At 40.0% G+C, this 19345-nt stretch overlaps 3 protein-coding genes and 1 long non-coding RNA gene across 6 annotated transcripts in view; 2 read left to right on the forward strand and 2 right to left on the reverse strand.

The window, feature by feature from the left end:
• The first annotated feature begins 1804 nt into the window (after window positions 1-1804).
• Window positions 1805-5492, forward strand: LOC112156122. The gene is made up of 3 exons (XM_024288285.2): window positions 1805-2162; window positions 4361-4500; window positions 4907-5492. Exons 1-3 carry the CDS (start codon window positions 2093-2095, stop codon window positions 5171-5173), a joined length of 477 nt encoding a protein of 158 aa, XP_024144053.2. The 5' UTR covers window positions 1805-2092; the 3' UTR covers window positions 5174-5492.
• Window positions 5493-6042: 550 nt separating this feature from the next.
• LOC112156360 (cyclin-dependent kinase-like 2) lies at window positions 6043-12960 on the reverse strand. Of its 3 annotated transcripts, XM_024288613.2 has the most exons (12): window positions 12669-12960; window positions 12210-12401; window positions 11723-11917; window positions 9994-10178; window positions 9818-9930; window positions 9602-9741; window positions 9196-9284; window positions 7837-9119; window positions 7440-7626; window positions 7063-7144; window positions 6851-6980; window positions 6043-6415 (listed from the first exon to the last, which is right to left on the reverse strand). In XM_024288613.2, the coding sequence occupies exons 2-12, from the start codon at window positions 12375-12377 to the stop codon at window positions 6372-6374; spliced, it is 2616 nt and encodes an 871-aa protein (XP_024144381.1). In that variant the 5' UTR covers window positions 12378-12401; window positions 12669-12960; the 3' UTR covers window positions 6043-6371. The 3 variants fall into 3 exon arrangements, with proteins under 3 accessions (XP_024144381.1, XP_024144380.1, XP_036072671.1); XM_024288612.2 differs by having other exon boundaries at window positions 6044-6415; window positions 7440-9119; window positions 12669-12958; XM_036216778.1 differs by lacking the exon at window positions 12669-12960 and having other exon boundaries at window positions 6044-6415; window positions 7440-9119; window positions 12210-12533.
• A 54-nt stretch (window positions 12961-13014) lies between these two features.
• LOC112156362 lies at window positions 13015-15070 on the forward strand. The gene is made up of 3 exons (XR_002920944.2): window positions 13015-13347; window positions 14253-14301; window positions 14926-15070. It is a non-coding gene; the product is annotated as an uncharacterized LOC112156362 (long non-coding RNA).
• Window positions 14839-19345, reverse strand: part of txk (TXK tyrosine kinase) — a 14341-nt gene continuing 9834 nt past the window's right edge. The window contains exons 6-16 of the mRNA XM_024288615.2: window positions 19017-19076; window positions 18877-18931; window positions 18731-18810; window positions 18507-18631; window positions 18354-18428; window positions 17878-18049; window positions 17580-17796; window positions 16258-16322; window positions 15292-15410; window positions 15065-15222; window positions 14839-14976 (exon numbers count right to left, since the gene is read on the reverse strand). Coding sequence (XP_024144383.1) covers window positions 14905-14976; window positions 15065-15222; window positions 15292-15410; window positions 16258-16322; window positions 17580-17796; window positions 17878-18049; window positions 18354-18428; window positions 18507-18631; window positions 18731-18810; window positions 18877-18931; window positions 19017-19076 — 1198 coding nt within the window. The 3' untranslated portion in view covers window positions 14839-14904. The remainder of the gene's footprint in view (window positions 14977-15064; window positions 15223-15291; window positions 15411-16257; window positions 16323-17579; window positions 17797-17877; window positions 18050-18353; window positions 18429-18506; window positions 18632-18730; window positions 18811-18876; window positions 18932-19016; window positions 19077-19345) is intronic.

Consider the following 19345-nt stretch of genomic DNA (forward strand, 5'->3'; position numbering starts at 1 on the left):
CTGAGATTCACTGAACACTTTCAACAGTAAAGAAGGATAAAAAAATGTGTTTATACTGTTTAAAAACATACTTGAATGAAAATGTTACAGAAACCTCTTTATTTTTATTCCCTTTATTTTATTTTTTGTACGTTTTCAGCATAGAATCAACCGTAGAATGAGGTTTCTGAAACATACAGGCTGTAAATGTGGAATTTCTTTTGGACATTTCCTAATTTAGACAACTTTGTACATGTTATGTAAAATCTAATTAGTTTTTTTCACACTTCTGTCCTTGTAAATGCAGCTATTGACAGTTCTGAACAATCGTGACCTCTAGTGTGGAAAGTTGGTATTGCAGCTCAAACTCAAAACGTTGGCTAGCTTGTTTATATGCATATTTTCTGCTAAAAGTACCACGAAAGGATGGCAAATGTTAAACATTTTATATTTTTTATGTTTTATTGTGTTTTTATATGTATATATATATTTTTTTTTCTTTACAAAATAACCATTTTACAACAGGCCATGCTAACAACTAGCCTATTAGCAGCTATTTTCCACTTTCACAGGCTAGAAAGCCTTTGATCAAACTGCTTTGGAGATTTTCACCTTCATCTCATTCTTATCAAACTTTTTCAACATGGTCAGGAATAGTTAGCCAACAGACGTGAAAGTAAAACTATTAGATCAAAACTTTGTTTTCCAGTGTGGACTTTCTTAAAGGGGTCCTACCAGGATTTTCTTAAACCTTTCAGAGTGAACTATATCCATATATATGATCATATTTTACCTTTGAAACACTAAAAAACAAATTATTTATGAAATATTTGTGATTTTTTGTGATTTTTTTCCTATCTGGAAGTAAAACGACTCGATGCCTGAGGCTCCGCCTGCCGCTGCGTGTGGCTACCGTCCATTTCATGACGTCATCTTGGAGGCGGTATCGTGTCTTTGTTTCTCACATGAAATTAAACATCCACTTTTTTTTCAAAGATTGATGTACATATCATATATCTGCCTTTAGTAGGTACACTGGTTAACAACACAAATAGACGTGGCCAGGGCCAACCCTGGGCATAGGTGACCTAGGCGGCCGCCCGGGCCGCCCTTTGAGGGAGGGGATGCCAAATTGCAATGATTTTTTTATTATTATTTTTTTTACAGTTTAAGACACCATTAATTCAGTATAAAAATGTTTTTGAAGAAAATATAATTAAAACCATGAAAAAATAAGTAAAATGTTTGACATTATCAGTCATTTTTAGAGCTTCTTTAAAACTTTAAGGATGCAAAATAATTGACTCAAAGCAGAGGTTTGTCTGTTTTATTTGCATTCAATTGCTTAGAAATTCCCTCTGTGACATCACCACGTGAAGACCCGCTTGTTTTCGTGGGTATGGGGGGGCTGGTGCTGACAGCGCAGGTTTATAGAGGATTACTCAGAAATGCATGAACGGATCAAAATACAGCTTTGGGGTTCTTTATGGAGGAATGAACATTAAAATGCATTTAACCTCAAAAAGTCAAATTTTCATTGGGTGGCGCCTTTAAGACAACCTGAACTCTTTAACTGCTTTTTCAATTATTGTAAGTACAAAATAATTTTACGTGAAACTGCTTCTTATTGATAAAATGCTTCATATCATTAAAGTGATTTATGTTGTTAAAGTGTTTCTAAATCCTTGGAATATTGCATTTATAAAGCTTCTGTTCTCTGTACGAGAATCCGTTAGATTTATGTTTATTTGCGGGACTTCAAGTGTTATTTCACTGGACAGCTCTGGTGTGAAAGTAAGAAAAATCCTCATAATGTCGTGGTATGATCTAAAATTCTCAAAAAAAGTAAAAGGGTTTGCATGTAGACAGAAATGTTAACATGAATCACAGTGTTGTTAAGTCGTTTTTCACTGTTTTCTTAAACTCTCAGAAAGCTGCTGGGATTTATGGGTTATTTCTCTTTTGCGACACAAACCACAAAGCGGCTCAGATCTGCTCTGAGTAAACTGAAGTCTAGACCGTTCTCCTGCTTCTCCTCCCTCGCTGCCTTTCTCCCTCATCCCGCTGTCTTCCTCTCTGTCTTATTTCGCTCTCTCTGGGTCTAACCTCCGTCATGTCGTTTACGTTGACAGTTCAGAGCCCGGTTCTTCTTCTCCTCCTCTTCAGCGTCGTCAGCATCCGCGGTGAGTCCAGAACCTTCTTTCACTCCGGTAGATCTGCAGTTCAGGTGGATTTCTTCAGAGCACACAAAGACGGGCACAAAAGAAGAACACGCCTTAGAGGTGTTCTTCATGAAAGATGCAGCAGAGACGGCGGCTCGGGTTCCTGCCGGGACGCCTCGGCACAAGCGCAGCGTTTGACCTTGGATCAGATGAAGACCGAGTTCAATGTTGACTAAGGAGTCGTCACAGGAGATCCGGATCGGGTTCAACTGCCAACATTTACCTTAAGTCGTTCTTGATTTTAGAGACTAGCTGTTAAAATAAATCTTGATATTTGTCAGAGCAAAAGTTTACAGTTTTAAATCTTAAATCTTAAATATTGATGTAACTTCTTTTCTTTCATGACCTCCGGATGATTTTCAGCTAACATGCTAACTTAGGCTTGTAGAGTCTGAGAACCACTAGCTGTATATGAGAACTGGAGTGACCATTCAGCCGCCATGTTGGAGCCAGAGGTCATCAGTGATTGGTCCGAGTCGGTCTGAGCCGTCGTTTCTATGGCAACCACTCTGGCCGACCAGGAGTGACCATGTTGGAAGGCCACACCTCTATCGCTGAAAATTGAAATCTGTCTAGTAGGCTCCACCCACTTTTATGGAGGCATTTGATTGGTCAGTTTACAACTTAAATCATCGAGGTAATATCATGAAAAAAAACTGAGGATTTTCCAGAACATTTTTTTAAACAAAGGTAGTGAAGCAAGAATGTAATAACTATATTATAAGCTACAAATTATAAACTTAAAAGTAGGCGGAGCCTGCTAGCCCCAACGTTCAAAACATTTTATTGACAAATTTAGCGTAACCAATGACGAGCCCGTTTTTAGGTCGTAGAGGTGTGGTCTTTCAACAAGCTCTCTCCTAATTGGCTAGAGTGGTTGCCATAGAAACGGTAACTTAAACCAACTTACCAGCTTTCTGGCTCCAACATGGCGGCTTCCGTATAGCCAAAAAAAACACAAAAAATGAATGAATTGACTTCATTTCGTTGGAGCCAGAAGTAAACTGTATTTTGTGATTGAGGTCACACTCGCTCAGTCCAGTTCTCATATACAGTCAATGATCTGTACACAGGATACACAAACTTCACTGACAGATCTTCTTATCTGCTCTGAGAACCAAACAATTTTTCAATAGAATGAAGGAAAAACTAAAAGTAAACTACAGATAAATAAGAATAAAATCAAACATAGTTTATTGATTAAATGTACAAATATTTACATAGATATCATGTTACACCTGCTGAATAAAGAAGTTGAACTCTGGCAGAAACACAAAACCGTCAACAAAAAAGACAATAAAATAAAGTAAAAACTTCCTAAAAGACCAACAATTGTTCTACGTTGGAGGTTCATATGAACATAAACAGAGTTCTCTCCTCAGAATGTTCTTGAGCGCTGAATGTCTCTGACGACATGATTGGTTCTTGTTGTTTGGTTCCTCCCATGAAGGAAGTTCAATCGTAGTGATCCTCTCCGTAGTTTTAGTGATGAACTAAAGATCCTTCTTCTCCGTTTGAGCGACGTTTTCATCCCAGGTAGTAGTGAGCTCTCTCCGCCGCTCCTCTATTGGCCAGTGTGAGTGGGCGGAGACTCCGGCCTCTCCTCCCTAAAAAAAACCTAGAAAAGGTGGAGCTTTGTCTAGACTTTTCTCACCAGGTGTGCTGAGACTGTTTCAGTTTCTCCAGCCTCAGGAGCTTCATCCTCCTTGATGAGGAGAGGAGGCATGGACAATGATGGATATGCTTTTATTTTGAAAAACACCTTTACATTTAAATGGATGTCAGTCATTAACTCGTATTAAACCAGTTACCATCAAAAACAGACGTTGGAACCTCCTGAGACGACAGCAAGAAGCTGAAAGGACACATGGTTAAAGGCCATAGATGCTCTCTGAACTACTGCAATTTTTTTTACCATAAATGTAATTTTTGTCATTTCAATGGTGATCTGTTGAAATTTTGATAATTGCATAAACGGTTGAAGAGTTACAGTAGTTCAAAGAAGGTCAATGCTCCAATGTTAATGGGGCTGAAGTGAATGGAGAATAGCATGTTTGTACAAGAAGACCCCTAGTGGCCACCAGTTGAACTGACCTGGCTCCAGCAGCGTTTGTATTTTTAAGTTTCTTTGTTCTTTTGTTCCTCTGGTTTCCCTCCAGCTTCGTCTGTCTATCCCCCGTGGTGGTTGGAGCTCCCAGAGATCGACGGCTCCGCGGTGGACAACAACTGCAGGAATTTCTATGACGCCACCCCGACCACCCTCACAGTGGAACCAGCAACTCCAGCCGCCACCAGAGCGGTAACCTGCTGTCCAGCACGCAGCCTCAATTTTCTCATTTAGTTTTAGTTTGTTTGAAGATCTTAAATGGTAACAAAACAAGACAGTCGGTGGCTGACTCTACTCTCAGCCCAAATTTAAAAAGAAAACAAAAAGGGGCGGGGCTAAGGAAGGCGGGCTGAGCAGAGGAGGTGGGGTCTAGATCTGTGATTGACAGTGGGCTTAGCTTGAGGTAACTAAAGGATCTTTTTATTATTTTCTTAATGGAAATATTTTGAATTAGGGGCAGAAAAAGAAAAAGGAGGAAGCCCCTCCCTGCCCATCCAGTGTGAACACCATGAACATGACGAGCCTTATGTGAATGTGACGTTTCAAAACGTTAAATCAACACCAAACTGATCAACTTGTTTCTCCTATTCGTTTGCAGCAGCTGATGAAAACGACTCCAAAACCAACCATCCGGTCACCACGGAAACCAGAACCTACGGCACCGATCCAGACCCAGCCGGCTGTGAGAGCACCGCTCTCCAGGGACGCTGTTCTCAGACTCCTCCACCTCCTTCTAACCAACAGAAGAGGAGGCGCAGCTCGCCCTCCACAGACGGGCGACGCTTCCTCCAGCAGCGAGGAGCCGGCGGTGGCGTTCTGGAAAGTCCAAACGTTTCCCTCCAAAGACTCCAGTGAGGAATCGTAACACGTCGACCTGGAGAACTTTTTAGAGCCGTTTCTGTTCAGCTTTCAGAAGAAGAGCGTGTGAAGAGAGGAGGTCCATGATGATACACATCAGAACTACAAATACTAGAGAGGTTTCCAGTCAAATATGGACTAAAATACACAACAGAGGCAACAACTCCAAAGATCTCCAAGTATTTTTGTCTAGTTTCTAAATTAAATATCTTACGTAAAGCTGATGTACTGCTAAGGTGAACAACTTGATATGAGACCAAACCAGTGACTTTTTATTAAGATGTAATGAGTTGCTTTAAGTTAATAAATCTTAAATATCTTGGTTATATTTGTCTCTGACAAAACAAAGTTTTATTTCCTTTATATCTTATTTTAAGCAGAAGTGTCATTTGTGACGGTGAGGGATCTTGTTTCAAGAAACAGACTTTCTTGGTTGAGCCTTAACTGACTTTCAATGAAAAGTCAATGGGAACACACTGCAACCTGAATTCCACATCCATCCATCCATGTATTACTACGATTACTACGGATGTCATTAAGTCTGGATGAGGGCTCTATGTACAAAATGAGTGCTATAACTTCAACCGGTTGAGAAAATGCTTAATTATTTTACTGGCATTGTTGGTTCTGGTTATTAAATAAACACAAAAATACATAAAATCAAATCTTAACATGTTTCTGTTCAAATAATGACTGATTGTGGTTTGAAACTGAACTAATATTCTCGTTTTTTTCTACTTTTGAAAGTAAAATTTTGCAATTAAATAGATTTGAGTACGTTTTTCAGTCAAAAATGTGGTAAAAAATAATTGCGATTAAAAATGTGGTGAGTTTCTCAGCACTGATAAAAATATGTGATTTGGAAAAATTGGATTTTTATTCTTTTGAAAGACGTTCATGCAAAACTGAGGGAGACAAGGAAAACATCAACATTCAGTATAAAATCTTTTTTTTTTTGGTCTCTGGACAAACGTAAAAATATGACAAATCTAATTTAAGATATTTAAATACATTATTTGTATACAAAACAATGTATTTCAGTTTAATGAAATAATTCCAACAGTTTGTGCTTCCCAGACACGTGGATGCTGCTGTACAGTGCAGGAGTGAGAATACACAATCAGAATGTGTTAAAATAAGAACACAGCTTTTAGTGTGTTAAAGGGAAAACTGTCCTGCCGGGCTTCTGATGATGGAGCTGGGGTTTAGTTCTTCCATGAATCCTTAGTCGAGCCTTTTCTGGGTTTCCCTGAGAAAAAAAATCACATTCACAGTTATTTTCCAAAGTGTTCATTTACATGAAGTTTCAAACTGTGATGTTACGGAATGAAGGTTACAGTTTTTCATGCCGTTATGTACAATCTACAGAATGAATACTGGAAACACGAGAATAAACATGCAAAAAGTGAGAAAATACCAGGTCTTTTATGTGAAACTTTCATAAGTGTATCATCAATAAACAACATTAAAACCACAGAAGTATGAATATACCACAAAGAGAACGCATCGTTGTAATTCTTCACTTTGACATTCAGAGCACTGGGAAATCCATCAGTGATTCGTGCATCAGTTACATAATTTTAACATATGTGTGCCATATACGCGATATAAAAGTTTAGACATCAGTGGTACATGCGTGAATTAATTGTACTCTAACTTCCATCCTCTAAAGAAAAGCAGATACCGTCTCTTCCTCGAAGTTCCGGCAGCGTTGAGCTCCTTAGTTCTGGGAAATTCCCTTGTGATTGGTTCTTGGCCAGAGTGGCGCTGCAGTTACCAAGGTTACGGTGGTTAGATGAGAAGTCTTCTGACGCCTGAGAGAACAGATGACAGTCAAACTGAGGGAGTAGTGCTTTATACTCCATCTCATGAAGGGACACCAGCTTGAATCCTTACCTGATGGAGGACAGATGTCGTGGCGTAGCTCGGTGGGAGTGGATCAACTGGTTGAATGTGATCCCGTGGAATGTCTGCAGACCTGTAAGACATTGAGAAACTCAGCTATCCTCAAACAAAGCTGTAAAGGTCCAGGAGAAAAAAATAATACTGATGCTCAAAGTAAAAATATTGCAAGAAAAAAAATGCATTAGAAGTCATTGTGTTCAGGTCTTCTGACTAGTTGTCTACTGTTGTCTACCTCTGTCCAAAAACAGTTCCATATATTTAAAGATACATTTTGGGGGGACCTGGAGCTTTGGCTTGGAGAATCATTCCTGAAAACTGGTATAGATGGATGCTAACTTACAATTTTAATAATCAGTTTGGAAAACTACCTCAGATTGTAGATTCCAGGACGGAGGTGATCACAGTCAGGGTTGTTGCTGATTCCAAAAACAGAGGTGGGACATGTGGGGGATGGAGGTAGCAGCAGAGGCGTGGATGAGGGCGTCGGTGGAGGAGGAAAGTCTGTAGAAGCTGTGGTGTCGTGAAGGTCGAAGCCTCTGGTTGAAGTTTTGGGATCTACAGGAAGGATGGAGGTCACGTCTTCAGCTGTGGTTGCTGTGGTTGTGTCAAGTTTCTCTACGTTGATGCTCCTCCTGGCATCAGAAACCAATGTGGTTTTCGGAAAGTTGGGGGTCACAGTAGACCTCATGTGGTAACAAGTAGGTATTGTTTGGTTGTGCTTAGAATGAGGAACGTTGAAGAACTTTATGCCAAATTCAAACTCACCGTCGTTTTTCTTGTTGCTTTCATCTGAACTTCCAGAGGTTTCAGAGGTTTGGTTGTTTGGAAGCTTAGTGTCTGGTTGTGTGGACGCAGGAAGAACTAGACTGTCTTGTTTATCTGAGATTGTGGTTCCAGCGGAAGGGTTTGAATTTGGCTCTGAACTTGAAGTATCCCCGTCTTTTGTGGCGGCTCCTGAAGATGTAAGACCAGAGGAAGACCACATCACACTCAAGTGTGGGGATTGACTCTTGTCCGGACCATGGTTCTCCTCTTTAAGTTCCCTGACCGAAGTCAAGGTCTTTGAAGAGAGGCCAGTTTTGGGTGTGGCCGGGGCTGAGATTCTTTTGGATGGGACCGCAGGGTTACGGATTCCATCCAGACCAATCAAATTTGAGGATAACTGCTCTGAAAACTCTGAGCTCACATTCTTTGAGGAACAGAAGGACTTTGAATAACTGTTGGACGTAGTCTTTGGTGTCTTGAGGTTCGACTGTAGGACTTTTGGACTTTCAGACATGCTTTGGTCTAAATCGGCTGTCAGTTTGTCTGAGAGGTGTTGGTTCGACTGGTGCCAGACCCTGCTGAGCTTCGTGCCTGAAGGTATTGTCGGAGCAGAGTCAAAGTTTGACAGCTGTAAGGGTTTGAGGGAAATGCCTGTGTTTGTCCCATTAGCCATTGAGGTTTTTGGAGATGAAGGTGTGAACAATTGTGGTACTTTAAAGTTCATGTTGCTCCAGCTCTTTGTGAACTCTTGACTTGCCTCAGATTTGGACAACGTCTTGATGGTTATTAGGTTTTTATCAATGGCTGACTCACTATTGTCCAAATCTTTTATATGTGGGTGCACGGCATGTTTTGGTGTTGGTGCCTCTGGATTTTTGTTCTTCAAGCTTGATGGGGTCTTAGTTGCATCTGGAGACTCAAAAATCTGTATTTTGACTAACTTGGAACTATCTAGGCCCTTGTTAAACTCCCCTCTGTGAGCTTTTCCATGTTTACTCTTCATGACAGAATGATGGGTCCCCTTGTTGCCTACAGTTTTGGACTGTTTGGACATCAGAGGTTCTGAAGTATTTCGTGTTTTAAAAATCTTCAAAGGTGGTTTTCCTTTGGTCTTCTCCATCTTTTCCTTGCTTGTTCTCTCATCCACATCTTTATTCTGTTTCTTGTCCTTGCCAGTATTGTGTTTCTCATCTCTTTCACTTCTTGGAGTTTTAGTGATCTTAGGAAGGGTGGAGGTCTCTCTTTGCTCTTTTTGGATCTTAACGTTTAGCTCTTCCAAAAACCTGCTCAGACACACATGACAGTAAGCTCTTGTAGTTTACAGTATTTTTCACAAGATTTGTAAAAAGAAAAACAAACCTGATGTGGAAAGAGTCTTGTGTGAATAGAGGATGCTGTAGAAGTTCTGAGCTCTGGGCTCTTCTTTCTGGATCCATCTCAAGGCATCTCTAAGAAAACACAAAGAGGTTAAAAACATAGTCTTCATAGAAAAAATACTTGGTAGTGTTGAGAAGTTTTCAACATTTTTCTCCATTTCAGCTCCAAAATACAGTTCAAGGGACTCTGCCCCAAGCGGTAAATCTTCTGTTTGTCAGTGTTCCCTTTCCAAAACCTTCAAATTTGAGACAAAAAATTGTTGGAATTGTTTGATCCACCTTAAAGTTGTTATTGCAGCTCTTAGCACTATCCCGGATGGAGTTACAGTACAATAAACATGCATGTATTTCTCTGAATCTGGATGAAGTTAACAGTTTAACAGCTGTACCTGAGCTAGACTGATTCCTGCTCCTGGCATTGTTGGGAATCGCTGCTGCAGTGAGACACTCCCTGAACTCTCTGGCAGTTTTACTCCAGAGAAGACAGGATTTCTGTAGAAGAGCTCCTGGTGATGAGTCATCAGGTTACCTACAGAAGGATCATTTCAGAAATGAGCGGAAAGGAGAAATAAGGACAGCCTGACCGTCTTTCTTCAGGCGCTCACCAAAGCATCGGACGATGTGGTGTATTTGGTCGAGGTCGGACTCTCCAGGAAACAGAGGCTGACTTGTTAGCATCTCTATTATCAGACAGCCGACAGCCCAAACATCTACAGGTCTTCACACACAAACAATCGTTAGCTTTTGTTTATAACAATCTACAGCTGTTGTCCATACTTACTTGCCATACTTGATGTCTCCCACCAATAGTTCAGGGGCTCGGTACCAGCGAGTGGCTACGTAGTCGGTGTAGACAGCACTCTCAGGGGGGGAAGTCATGGTGCGGGCAAAGCCAAAGTCACACAGTTTGACCACGCCCGTGTGAGAGATGAGGATGTTTTCTGGTTTGATGTCCCGGTGGATGACCTGTAAGAGGAGAGGAGGGAAACGAGTGTACTGAAGTCACCTGGACCTTTAAGCTGTGAACATACCGGACATGTGATGCACATTCAAGAACACATAAGTGCAAATTCTTGAACGGAAACTTTAGTCCATTATGTTTAACAGGGAGAAGCTTCTTGTTCCACTGGTTATAGCAGATACTCGCCACCTACAGTTGGAAGAGGCTCTTTGTGAAATATCAAAGCAGTGTAGGTCTTGCGAATCTTTCTCCAGAATTAGTTTTTTACAGCTCTATTCCAATATATGAAAGACTTAATGTCATAGAATTCCAGCCGGACACAAACCATAGTTATTTGTTTTTCCATCACAGACAATTTTTAAACCATTGGCACTTCTGTGAACTAAAAGGGATCCAATCTATACGTCATTACCAAATCCGAGTCCCTGATTGGTCAAAGTTCAGCCTGGTTTAACATGCAACAGATAGTCGTAAATTTTGGACGTAGATCCCAAAAATTGAGTTAAAAATTTTAATAGCGATGTGTGAATGTAAGAGCTTTTAACACAGACCCCAAAACTCCTATATGCAAGAACACTTTTCATTGAAAGCTCTGTCCAGTGCCAAAGATACTCCACAGGTAAGCGTGGTATTCGACAGATTCTCATTCCCAAGTCGTCACATAATGACGTTTAGTTAAGGACCCCTTTGGCATTTTGGGTGTCTCCAACTCGTCGTTTTTTGATGTGCTGGCAGTTCGTAATATCTAAGGTCCGCAACCCTCGGGACACGGTACCAGATGCAGTACCGAACACGGACTGGTCCTTGGGATGCGTCCAGTGCCGGTACCATAACCCGATAACGGTTCGTGTGTGGTTCACGCCCGGTACTGCATCTGGTTCTAGTCCGGTACTGCATCTGGTTGCCAGGTTAGGGTACCCGTCCGCTCCGTGTCCCGGTAGTGGACCGGTTCAGGTAAGCGGCCCTGAGTTTGGGGACCCATGATTTAATGGGAACAGCCAGCACTTCAAAAAAACGGCAAGTTGGGGACAACCAAAACTTAAAAAAGTGACACAGAGGGTTCTTTAACCAAACGTCAATATGTGACGACTTCGAAGTGAGAATGTGTTGTGGTATCCGGTTGTTGGTCATGTGACTCATTTATTTTATAAAAAAGTGCAATTTTGCGAAAAATTTTAAATCTGATCTGCCTCAAAAAACATCTTCATGCACAACTTTTTTTTTTTTTTCGATAAATATATATATATTTTTTAACTAACGTGTTTCCATTCGGCAAAGTTATCATCGCAAATCCAATTTGCGCAATTTCATAGTCAATGGAAACACAGCTACTGATCCTTTCGCTAAGATTTCAGAAATATTTAGAGGTACAGGTTGAAATTAATGAAAGGGGTTGTTTCAGTTTCATCAGCAGTAGAACAAACATTTCCTAAATGGTGGTGGCAGTGTAATGGTATGGGTCTGCCTGGCAGCTTCAGAACTTTGATGACTTTTTAGAACCGTCTGCCAACTAACCAATCTCAGAGAGTTTATCAGCACTCATCCTCACGTTTTGCTGGTGGCAGAAGTCCGTTGCTCTCAGTATCTGATACAAGTACTGCCGTGCGGTGTCCAGGTCCAACCCGCTGGGGTTTTGTTCAAGATCATTCAGAAGGGTCCGGTCCACAAACTCGAACACCAGATACCAGCGGTGGCGGCGCTTCCACACCTCCAGGAGGTTCACCAGGTTGTCGTGACGGAGTTGCTGGTTTAAGACAAATAATGCAACTTAGAGGTGATGCATAGAAACACTCCAGTGCACTACATTACTACAGAACTGTACACCTCATCAACAGCATGGTGTCCTCTGTATGGTATGGTGTGGTGTCCTGTGGCACTGACACTTTGAGCATGCTCAAATGTTTGCGTCACCCTTGGGTGACTTCAAGGCTGCATATGAGAATTTGACCCTCTGGTGTTTCCTCTGCTTTGTGATGGGCAGGTTGAGTCCGTGTTTTGTTTCAAATAAGCCTCAGTGAGGCGTGTCAGTAACTCACCCTGAGCAGTTTGATCTCTCTGAGGGCAATCTTCTTCACCGTCTTGTCATCGTCGGAGTCTATGAACTTCTTGATGGCAACGAGGCGACCAGATTCCCGGTGGCGACACTTGAGCACAGTGCCGTAACTGCCCTCCCCGACTGGACCCAAAGACTCGTATCGCTCCATCAGATTCTCTTCGCCCTATATTCCCTTGAATAACATATACTAACTATATTTAAAAATTATACATTTATTTTACTTTCATTAAAAGAAAATAATTTGTTTATTTTACCATTAATAAAGAAAAAAGTTCAAATGATGAGACTAATAACAAAAAACAAATAGAGTCACAAAGTTAGCTTTATTTTGGTAAATATATATATAAATATATCACATACATATACTATTATATTATATATTAAATACATCCATGTGTTATAAAATTCATTTTATCCCTACTTTTTTTTGTATACTCACCTGCCGACTTTGACTTTGAAAAGCTTCAGGAATGTATTTCCGCTTTGGAATGTATTTTTCTTTAACTCGAAACAAACAGAGGACAATGAACCCATCAGAGCGCAGTTGAAAACACTACAAACAACAGCCTGCGCCGCACATGCGCACTCGGTTTCCCCTCGCCTTTTCGCTGTCACGCGCTTACTCCTTCCGCTTGGTACCTGCACGTTCGAGAATTCACGCAAAGCGCGGGCGTTTCTACCGTTTGTGTGTTCTAGTGCGTTGCTATAGTGACGTGACCCCGCCCCCTGGAGCGCGCTTCCTGCCTGTTGCTAGGGTAGATTTTTTTTCCCCTTCGTGTTTTCTTTTTAATCCGTGAAAGATTTCATTGAAAAAAAAGGCGGTAAAGTTTAGCTAGTAGTATTTTTTGGAAAAGTTTACTTCATTAAAATAAATAAATAAATAAATACTTTGCTGTTTAAGGAAAATATATGAAATTTAGTTTTGGATTTGTTTTAGATCGTAGCATGTTGTCCTTAACTTTTTATGTTTTAAATAGCAGGGGGTTTTTTTCCTCATAAAAAACCAAGATTCTTCTACGATCTTTAAGGGGTTTTACTGTTTTTTAAAGTCTATATTTCTTCAGAAAAACATTTTGGATTATATGGGTGAAAATATCTAATATTTTTCCTAGCAAAAGGTAATACAGCTCAAGTTTATTTTAATAACCTACCGATGAAAATGGTGTTTTTAACATGTTCTTGTAGAATTTTCAGATTATGAAGGACATATATAATGACAATTAAGCGTAGAATTAAATAGCTGATTATTAATTTATTCAAATCATCTGGATCATTGTTTGGAAAGCTCAGGAGTCTGAAACCTTTAACACTAAAAGAGCCGATTGGTCCAGTTTCTGACAGACCAGAACCCAACGAGAGCCACCAAATCCTACTTAATCTTTTAAAGAAAATACACTTTTTTTATGTCGTCATTTCAAATATTTACAATAACTGAATTTAAAAATGTGAGATATTTTTCTATAAATACCAACTTTGACATCTTTAGTTTTGACAGCAGCAAATACAAGTTCCATTCAAATAAAACACACTCTTATGTCAAACAAGATCCGTGACATTATCTTTCATTATGACAACAACTAGATGCCAGGGTGCATCTAGTGCTAAGCTCAAATAACTAATTTAATATTTATTAAAATTGTTAGCACTTTTCTTAAAGCCAAAGAGCCACAACAGAGGGGTAAAAAATAGTGCTCACCATTTTTGTTTCGCTGCTAATGTTAGGTTGGGGTGTTAGAGTGATGTAAGCTAGCAGGACGAGAGTGTGCAAACAGATGGGAAGTGAGGGCGGGCTTACTTTAACGGCCTACTCATAATTAGATAACTACTGCGTTTCCTGACTTTGTCTTTATGGTGTTATTGTTATTCTTTATTCTAAAACAGATTTGACACTATTTGTTAATTGTTAGTTTCATTTTTCACTTCACGGTACTTTTGTGAAACCCCGTAACCTTTCAACACTCATGAGAGAAGGAACCAAGAAGCAGGTCTCTGATGAATCAGATGAGTTCCTGTGTTTTTCCAGAAGATGGCACCACAGACCTGACACTGAACCTGGAGATGAGGACCTTCCTGTGAGTAACCTGCTGGAGCTTTAGTTTAAAGATGTGGCAGCATGAATTCTCTCCACGAGAAGAGAAAGTATGAGAAGACGTTTACACTTTAACCTTAGAAGTTCAAACATTTACAGAGGACTTTGCTGTATTTCATAACTTCTGCCTTTCAGAAGTTCATGTAGAGGATGGAGGTCAAAGTCATGCAAAACAAACAACTTACTTTGAAGGAATCTGATTTAGTCATTAAAAGCAGAGTGGCACCTCAGAGGTGTGCTAGGTCCATAACTCAGAGGTTAATGGGCCTAAACCACCTTCTAGTGACGGAAAACTTGATGTTCCATGAGGGATCTGTGGGATGTTTCTCGTCAAGAGTGTAATCCTCAAACAATCAAGTTCTCCTGGACGTAACAATACCTCTCTCGCTAAATGTAACTACTGTATCTTGTTTGTATTCATTTGGAATACAATCATTGATGCCTCACTAATGGTTAAGACTGATTGTACTACTATTATAAGTCACAAATGATGCCATTTTTTTATTATAAAAATAGTTTTATTTACATGATTAAAATGTAGGAGAAACTAAAACAGTTTGACGACAGCAAGAGAATCGTGTTTATGTTATTCTGCTTTTTCCGCTAGTTTTCTGATGTCCTCCAGGAGATCTGAGAAGGATGGTCGACCCTGAGCCGTCTGCAGGAAGATAAACGAGAGTTAATTCATCTCTTGTACTTCGATTTAACTTTGTTTATAACTCTGCATCGTTGAGTGAGCCGTGGACCTCGTGCCAGCACTGGTACATGATGGTGTACAGCTGCTTGGAGGCTCGGTGCGGCCGGTACAGCCGAATCCCTCTGGTGATGTCGGCCACCACCTCCATGTTGGAGCGGTTCTCAAACGGAGTCCGACCCTCCGAGAAGATCTCCCACATCACCACACCTGAACACACGGTAATTCATCAGCGATGCCAGTACTGCTCAGGTCTGCGCTACCAGCACGACTCCTCACCGTAGGACCAGACGTCCGACTTGCTGCTGTATTTGCTGTAGTGAAGAACTTCTGGGGGGGACCACTTCACCGGGAACTTGGCTCCAGTTGAACTGGTGTACTGGTTGTCCAGAACATATCTGGTAATGATAGATTACAGCCAGTTCAGTTCTCTTAAAATAATGCTAGCTAAATGTAAACAACATTTAGCAGAAAGCATATAAAAAGTTAGCTTGTTGCTACACTAGAGCTTGTTGTAGCTCAGTTGTTCGGTCATTGTACTCACGTACAAGTTTCAGGAAGTTTGTTTTTGCCCTTGGTCATGATTTTAAAGCAAAATGTTTGTTGTTTTCATCCTGTATTGACTTGGAAATAATGTTAGCTAAGATTAGCTTAAATGTAGCCCAGAGTGAAAACAGGCTACGTCTGAATTCATTCACTTCTCACTATAAAGTGTGTTTGCTATTTCGTAGTGCTGTCTGAATATACAATGAAATTTCCCAGAAATCTTTGCGAAAAACCAATTCTGATCGATGCTCACTATATTAGTGAATATAGACCACAATGCATTGCGTTTGTACCGTTTTTGCAACAAAAAAAAAAGTTTAAATGTAATTTTTTATAAACCATCACCGTGTTCATCATCAAAACACAGTGGAGTCATAGCAAGGCGTAAAATTCTCATATTATTGATTAGATTTTCACTTTGTGAAATCTGTGACTTCATACTTGCCGTCTAAAAAAAATGTTGTGAACATGGTGTCCAATTTGCTTAAAAAAATCCAGAGCACTAGATAGTTCTGTACTATATAGCTTTTTAATAGTTAGGGATTGGGATGGAAATTTGGACATAACCAAAATAAAAAGTATGCGTCTGGGTATGCTACAGCTATGATGGTAAATGACACTAACTAAATGGTTGATCTCCCTCTGAAAGCGACATGTCAGCAAATAAAACAATCATAAATAGGAAATGGTTGACTGTACCTGGTCATTCCAAAGTCACTGACTTTAACCACGTTGTGCTCATTAACAAGACAGTTTCTTGCTGCCTGGGAGACAAAAACACACAAACATTTAGGAAATGGGTCAGTTTTCACTTTGCTGCAGGTTCCTTCAATTAGATCAGAATAAAAAACATCAGAAAATACTAAATGTTTTACTTGGTTTCACGGTGAATTAGCATTTGACTTTAGACAAATTTGAGCCAAAACTCTCCTTGTGTTTCAAGAGTCCTAAATTGATAACCTCAAACCTTTTCCAATTTTCTTATACTGTTTGGTAGTGCAGGGTGATATGGAAAAAACTTGTATATCCCAAAATAAATTACTTAATACTGTATTATAATAATTATATATATATCTCTATATACCACAATAATACATATTTTCAGTTATTGTCTGAAAAATATTATTTCATACTTTTCTCTGACTTTATTTTTCCAAGTAACTTGTAACTAAACTGTTACATGTTTTAAAGTGCACAACAGTTGGAAGTTTCTTAGTAGGAAAACTCATTTTTGCACAAAAGTTCCGCAATAAAAATAAACAAATAAAAATGATAAAAACGATGGAAGAGAAATGACACTATGGACATTTCTATCGCTCACATCATACTGTATGTATCGTCACGTCGCCTAGAACCATTGTTAGGCATAATGAAACTCAACCAATAACTCTGCGACAGAAGTTTGAGATTAGTTGTTTTTGGAAATTTTTGGAATGTATTCAGAATTATTTCAGGCATTGGCTTTATGGTTCTCAGGTCTCTGACATCTAAAGACATGTTTGGATCTACATTAATACCAAAAATCATGTCTTCAAAGCACTCACGGCCTTGAAATTAGACTATTTGGCTTTGTTCCCAAATTCTATTTTTACTTACATTAATCTATGGAATTTACAATCTAAATGTCATGAAAAATGACATTTGTTTATGTTTTTAGAACGTTAAAGAAACTAATATGATTTTCTAGACTTACAGACTATTTTATTGCCTTAAGTCAGATCAGTTTTCATTTATATTTATCATTTGCTTGTTGTAGTTCTGTTGTGCTTGAAGTCTTACATGTGGGATACCTCAAGGTTCTCTCTTGGGACCAAATTAGTTTGTTTTTTAAAGCATCCACTAAGACTAATAATTAATCACTTTGGCAACGTTTCATCTTTTTGCAGATGATACCTACCTGTTTTTCTCTCTCTAGTTCCACAAACATTTTATTGTTTATCATTAACTAGTGGTGCAGTGCTTGGTTCCCTTTAGAATTTTCTTTCATACTATCATCTTTTTGGTGTTTCTGCGGGACTTACCAGGTCTCTGTGGATGAAGCTGTGTGCCTCCAGGTACTCCATCCCTTCACAGACGTCCTGGCACATAGACAGAAGCATTTCCTCACTCAGATTCACACACTTCTGGCGCAGGAAATTGAGAAGACAGCCGTTTTCCATAAACTCTGCCACAATCAGCAGAGGGTTCTGCTTCAAGCAAACCCCATACAGCTGCACCAGCTTTGGGTGGCACAGCCTCCTGGCAAAACAACATGCAGAGAAGGTTACAAGGTTGCACCCTACAATGTTTTGTTGGACGATTAGTGGCTCTGGACCTCACATCATGACTTTAGCTTCCTCGGCGAAGTCCTCCTCGTACATGGCGCCCTCCCTGATGGCCTTTATAGCCACTCTTTGCTGAGCCCTCCACTTGCCCAGCCTCACCACCCCAAACTGGCCACAGCCCAGCTCCTTCATGAAGGTCAGCTCGCTCGGGTTGATCTCCCACTTTTCTGAAGACAAAACAAAAAATAGGACATGTTTGGTTTGATGGTCGCCATTCTAATGATTTACGAATTTATTGAAGTGGCAGAAGATGTATGTTTATATTACAAGATCATTTTTAATAATAAATTCTTATTTGAAAATAATTAGGGCCGTGAACATTGACACGCTGACACACGCGATTAATCAAACAGAATTGACACAAATTCATTCCATCCATTTTTCCTATTTTGCTGCTCCACATAATTTTTTCAAAATGTCTGAAATAAATATTTTTGAACTTGAACTTAAACTAAAACCCCATTTATTTACCTGAGCTGAAGCCTGCTGTGGCTGGCACACACCGTCCCATCGGTCCAATTGGATATCGTAACCTTGTAACGAGGCCTTCAAACATTAAAAACAACTTATTTTAGCTCCAGCCTGGTAGTTCTTTCATTATCAGATAAAGCAATCACAGCTTACCGGCTGCATTGTGCTCATGGTAGTGTATAACGTCTGGTATGGAGTTGAAGGTGTACTTTTCAGCCAGGTAGAACTGTCCTGTGTCATTTACTTTAATCTGGTAATGTCTAACATTTCCAGTGGAGCTGCGAACAACCAAAGAAAAGATGAGTTTTTGTTCATACAAGCTTTAATTTTTGTGCTTCCAGTTCAGGAATTAAACTTCTATAGGAGAGATGTATCACCTCTGTGTTTTAGTGTAAACAGACACTGTGTACACCCCCTTCTGACTGGACTCCCGCACGATGAAACCGCCTTCTTTGTCCTGAAAAACAGCCAAAGTCATTGAGTGTTTTCCATTTTCAGACCAAGCGATCCCTGAAGTACGTACCTCTTGTTTCAGCAGCCGCTCTGCTTCCGTCCTGGTGATGTTTTTGCAGTACCATCTTTGTAAAGGAGAACAAAACTATGAACTACAGTTCTTCCACGTTTGACACTAAAAAGGATGAGGAAGTTGAACACTGGACTCACGGGTTTGCCTCGATTCGGCCTCTTTCTGTCACATAGTTGCTGGGGATGAAGCCTTTATTCCTGATGGAACCAGAGCAGCAAAGGTTAGACATTTTTTACCGTTTGTGGTCAGAGCCAGAGAAGCTTGTTCATGGAGTTCTAGATCTACTCTGGAATGATCAGTGAAGTTCAGTCTCCTCGTAGATGAAACGTTAACTTTGAACATCAAAGCAGCGTAAGGGTTATGGATGATGCAACAAAGCAAAAAAAAAAACAAAAGTAGACACCAGGGAGCTGTATGTGGTGGCTAAGTGCAAAGTGGGTTTTAGTGAAACTTTGTTCACATTGAA

This window comes from Oryzias melastigma, linkage group LG18, assembly GCF_002922805.2.
Source record: "Oryzias melastigma strain HK-1 linkage group LG18, ASM292280v2, whole genome shotgun sequence".
Classification (NCBI taxonomy): domain Eukaryota; kingdom Metazoa; phylum Chordata; class Actinopteri; order Beloniformes; family Adrianichthyidae; genus Oryzias; species Oryzias melastigma.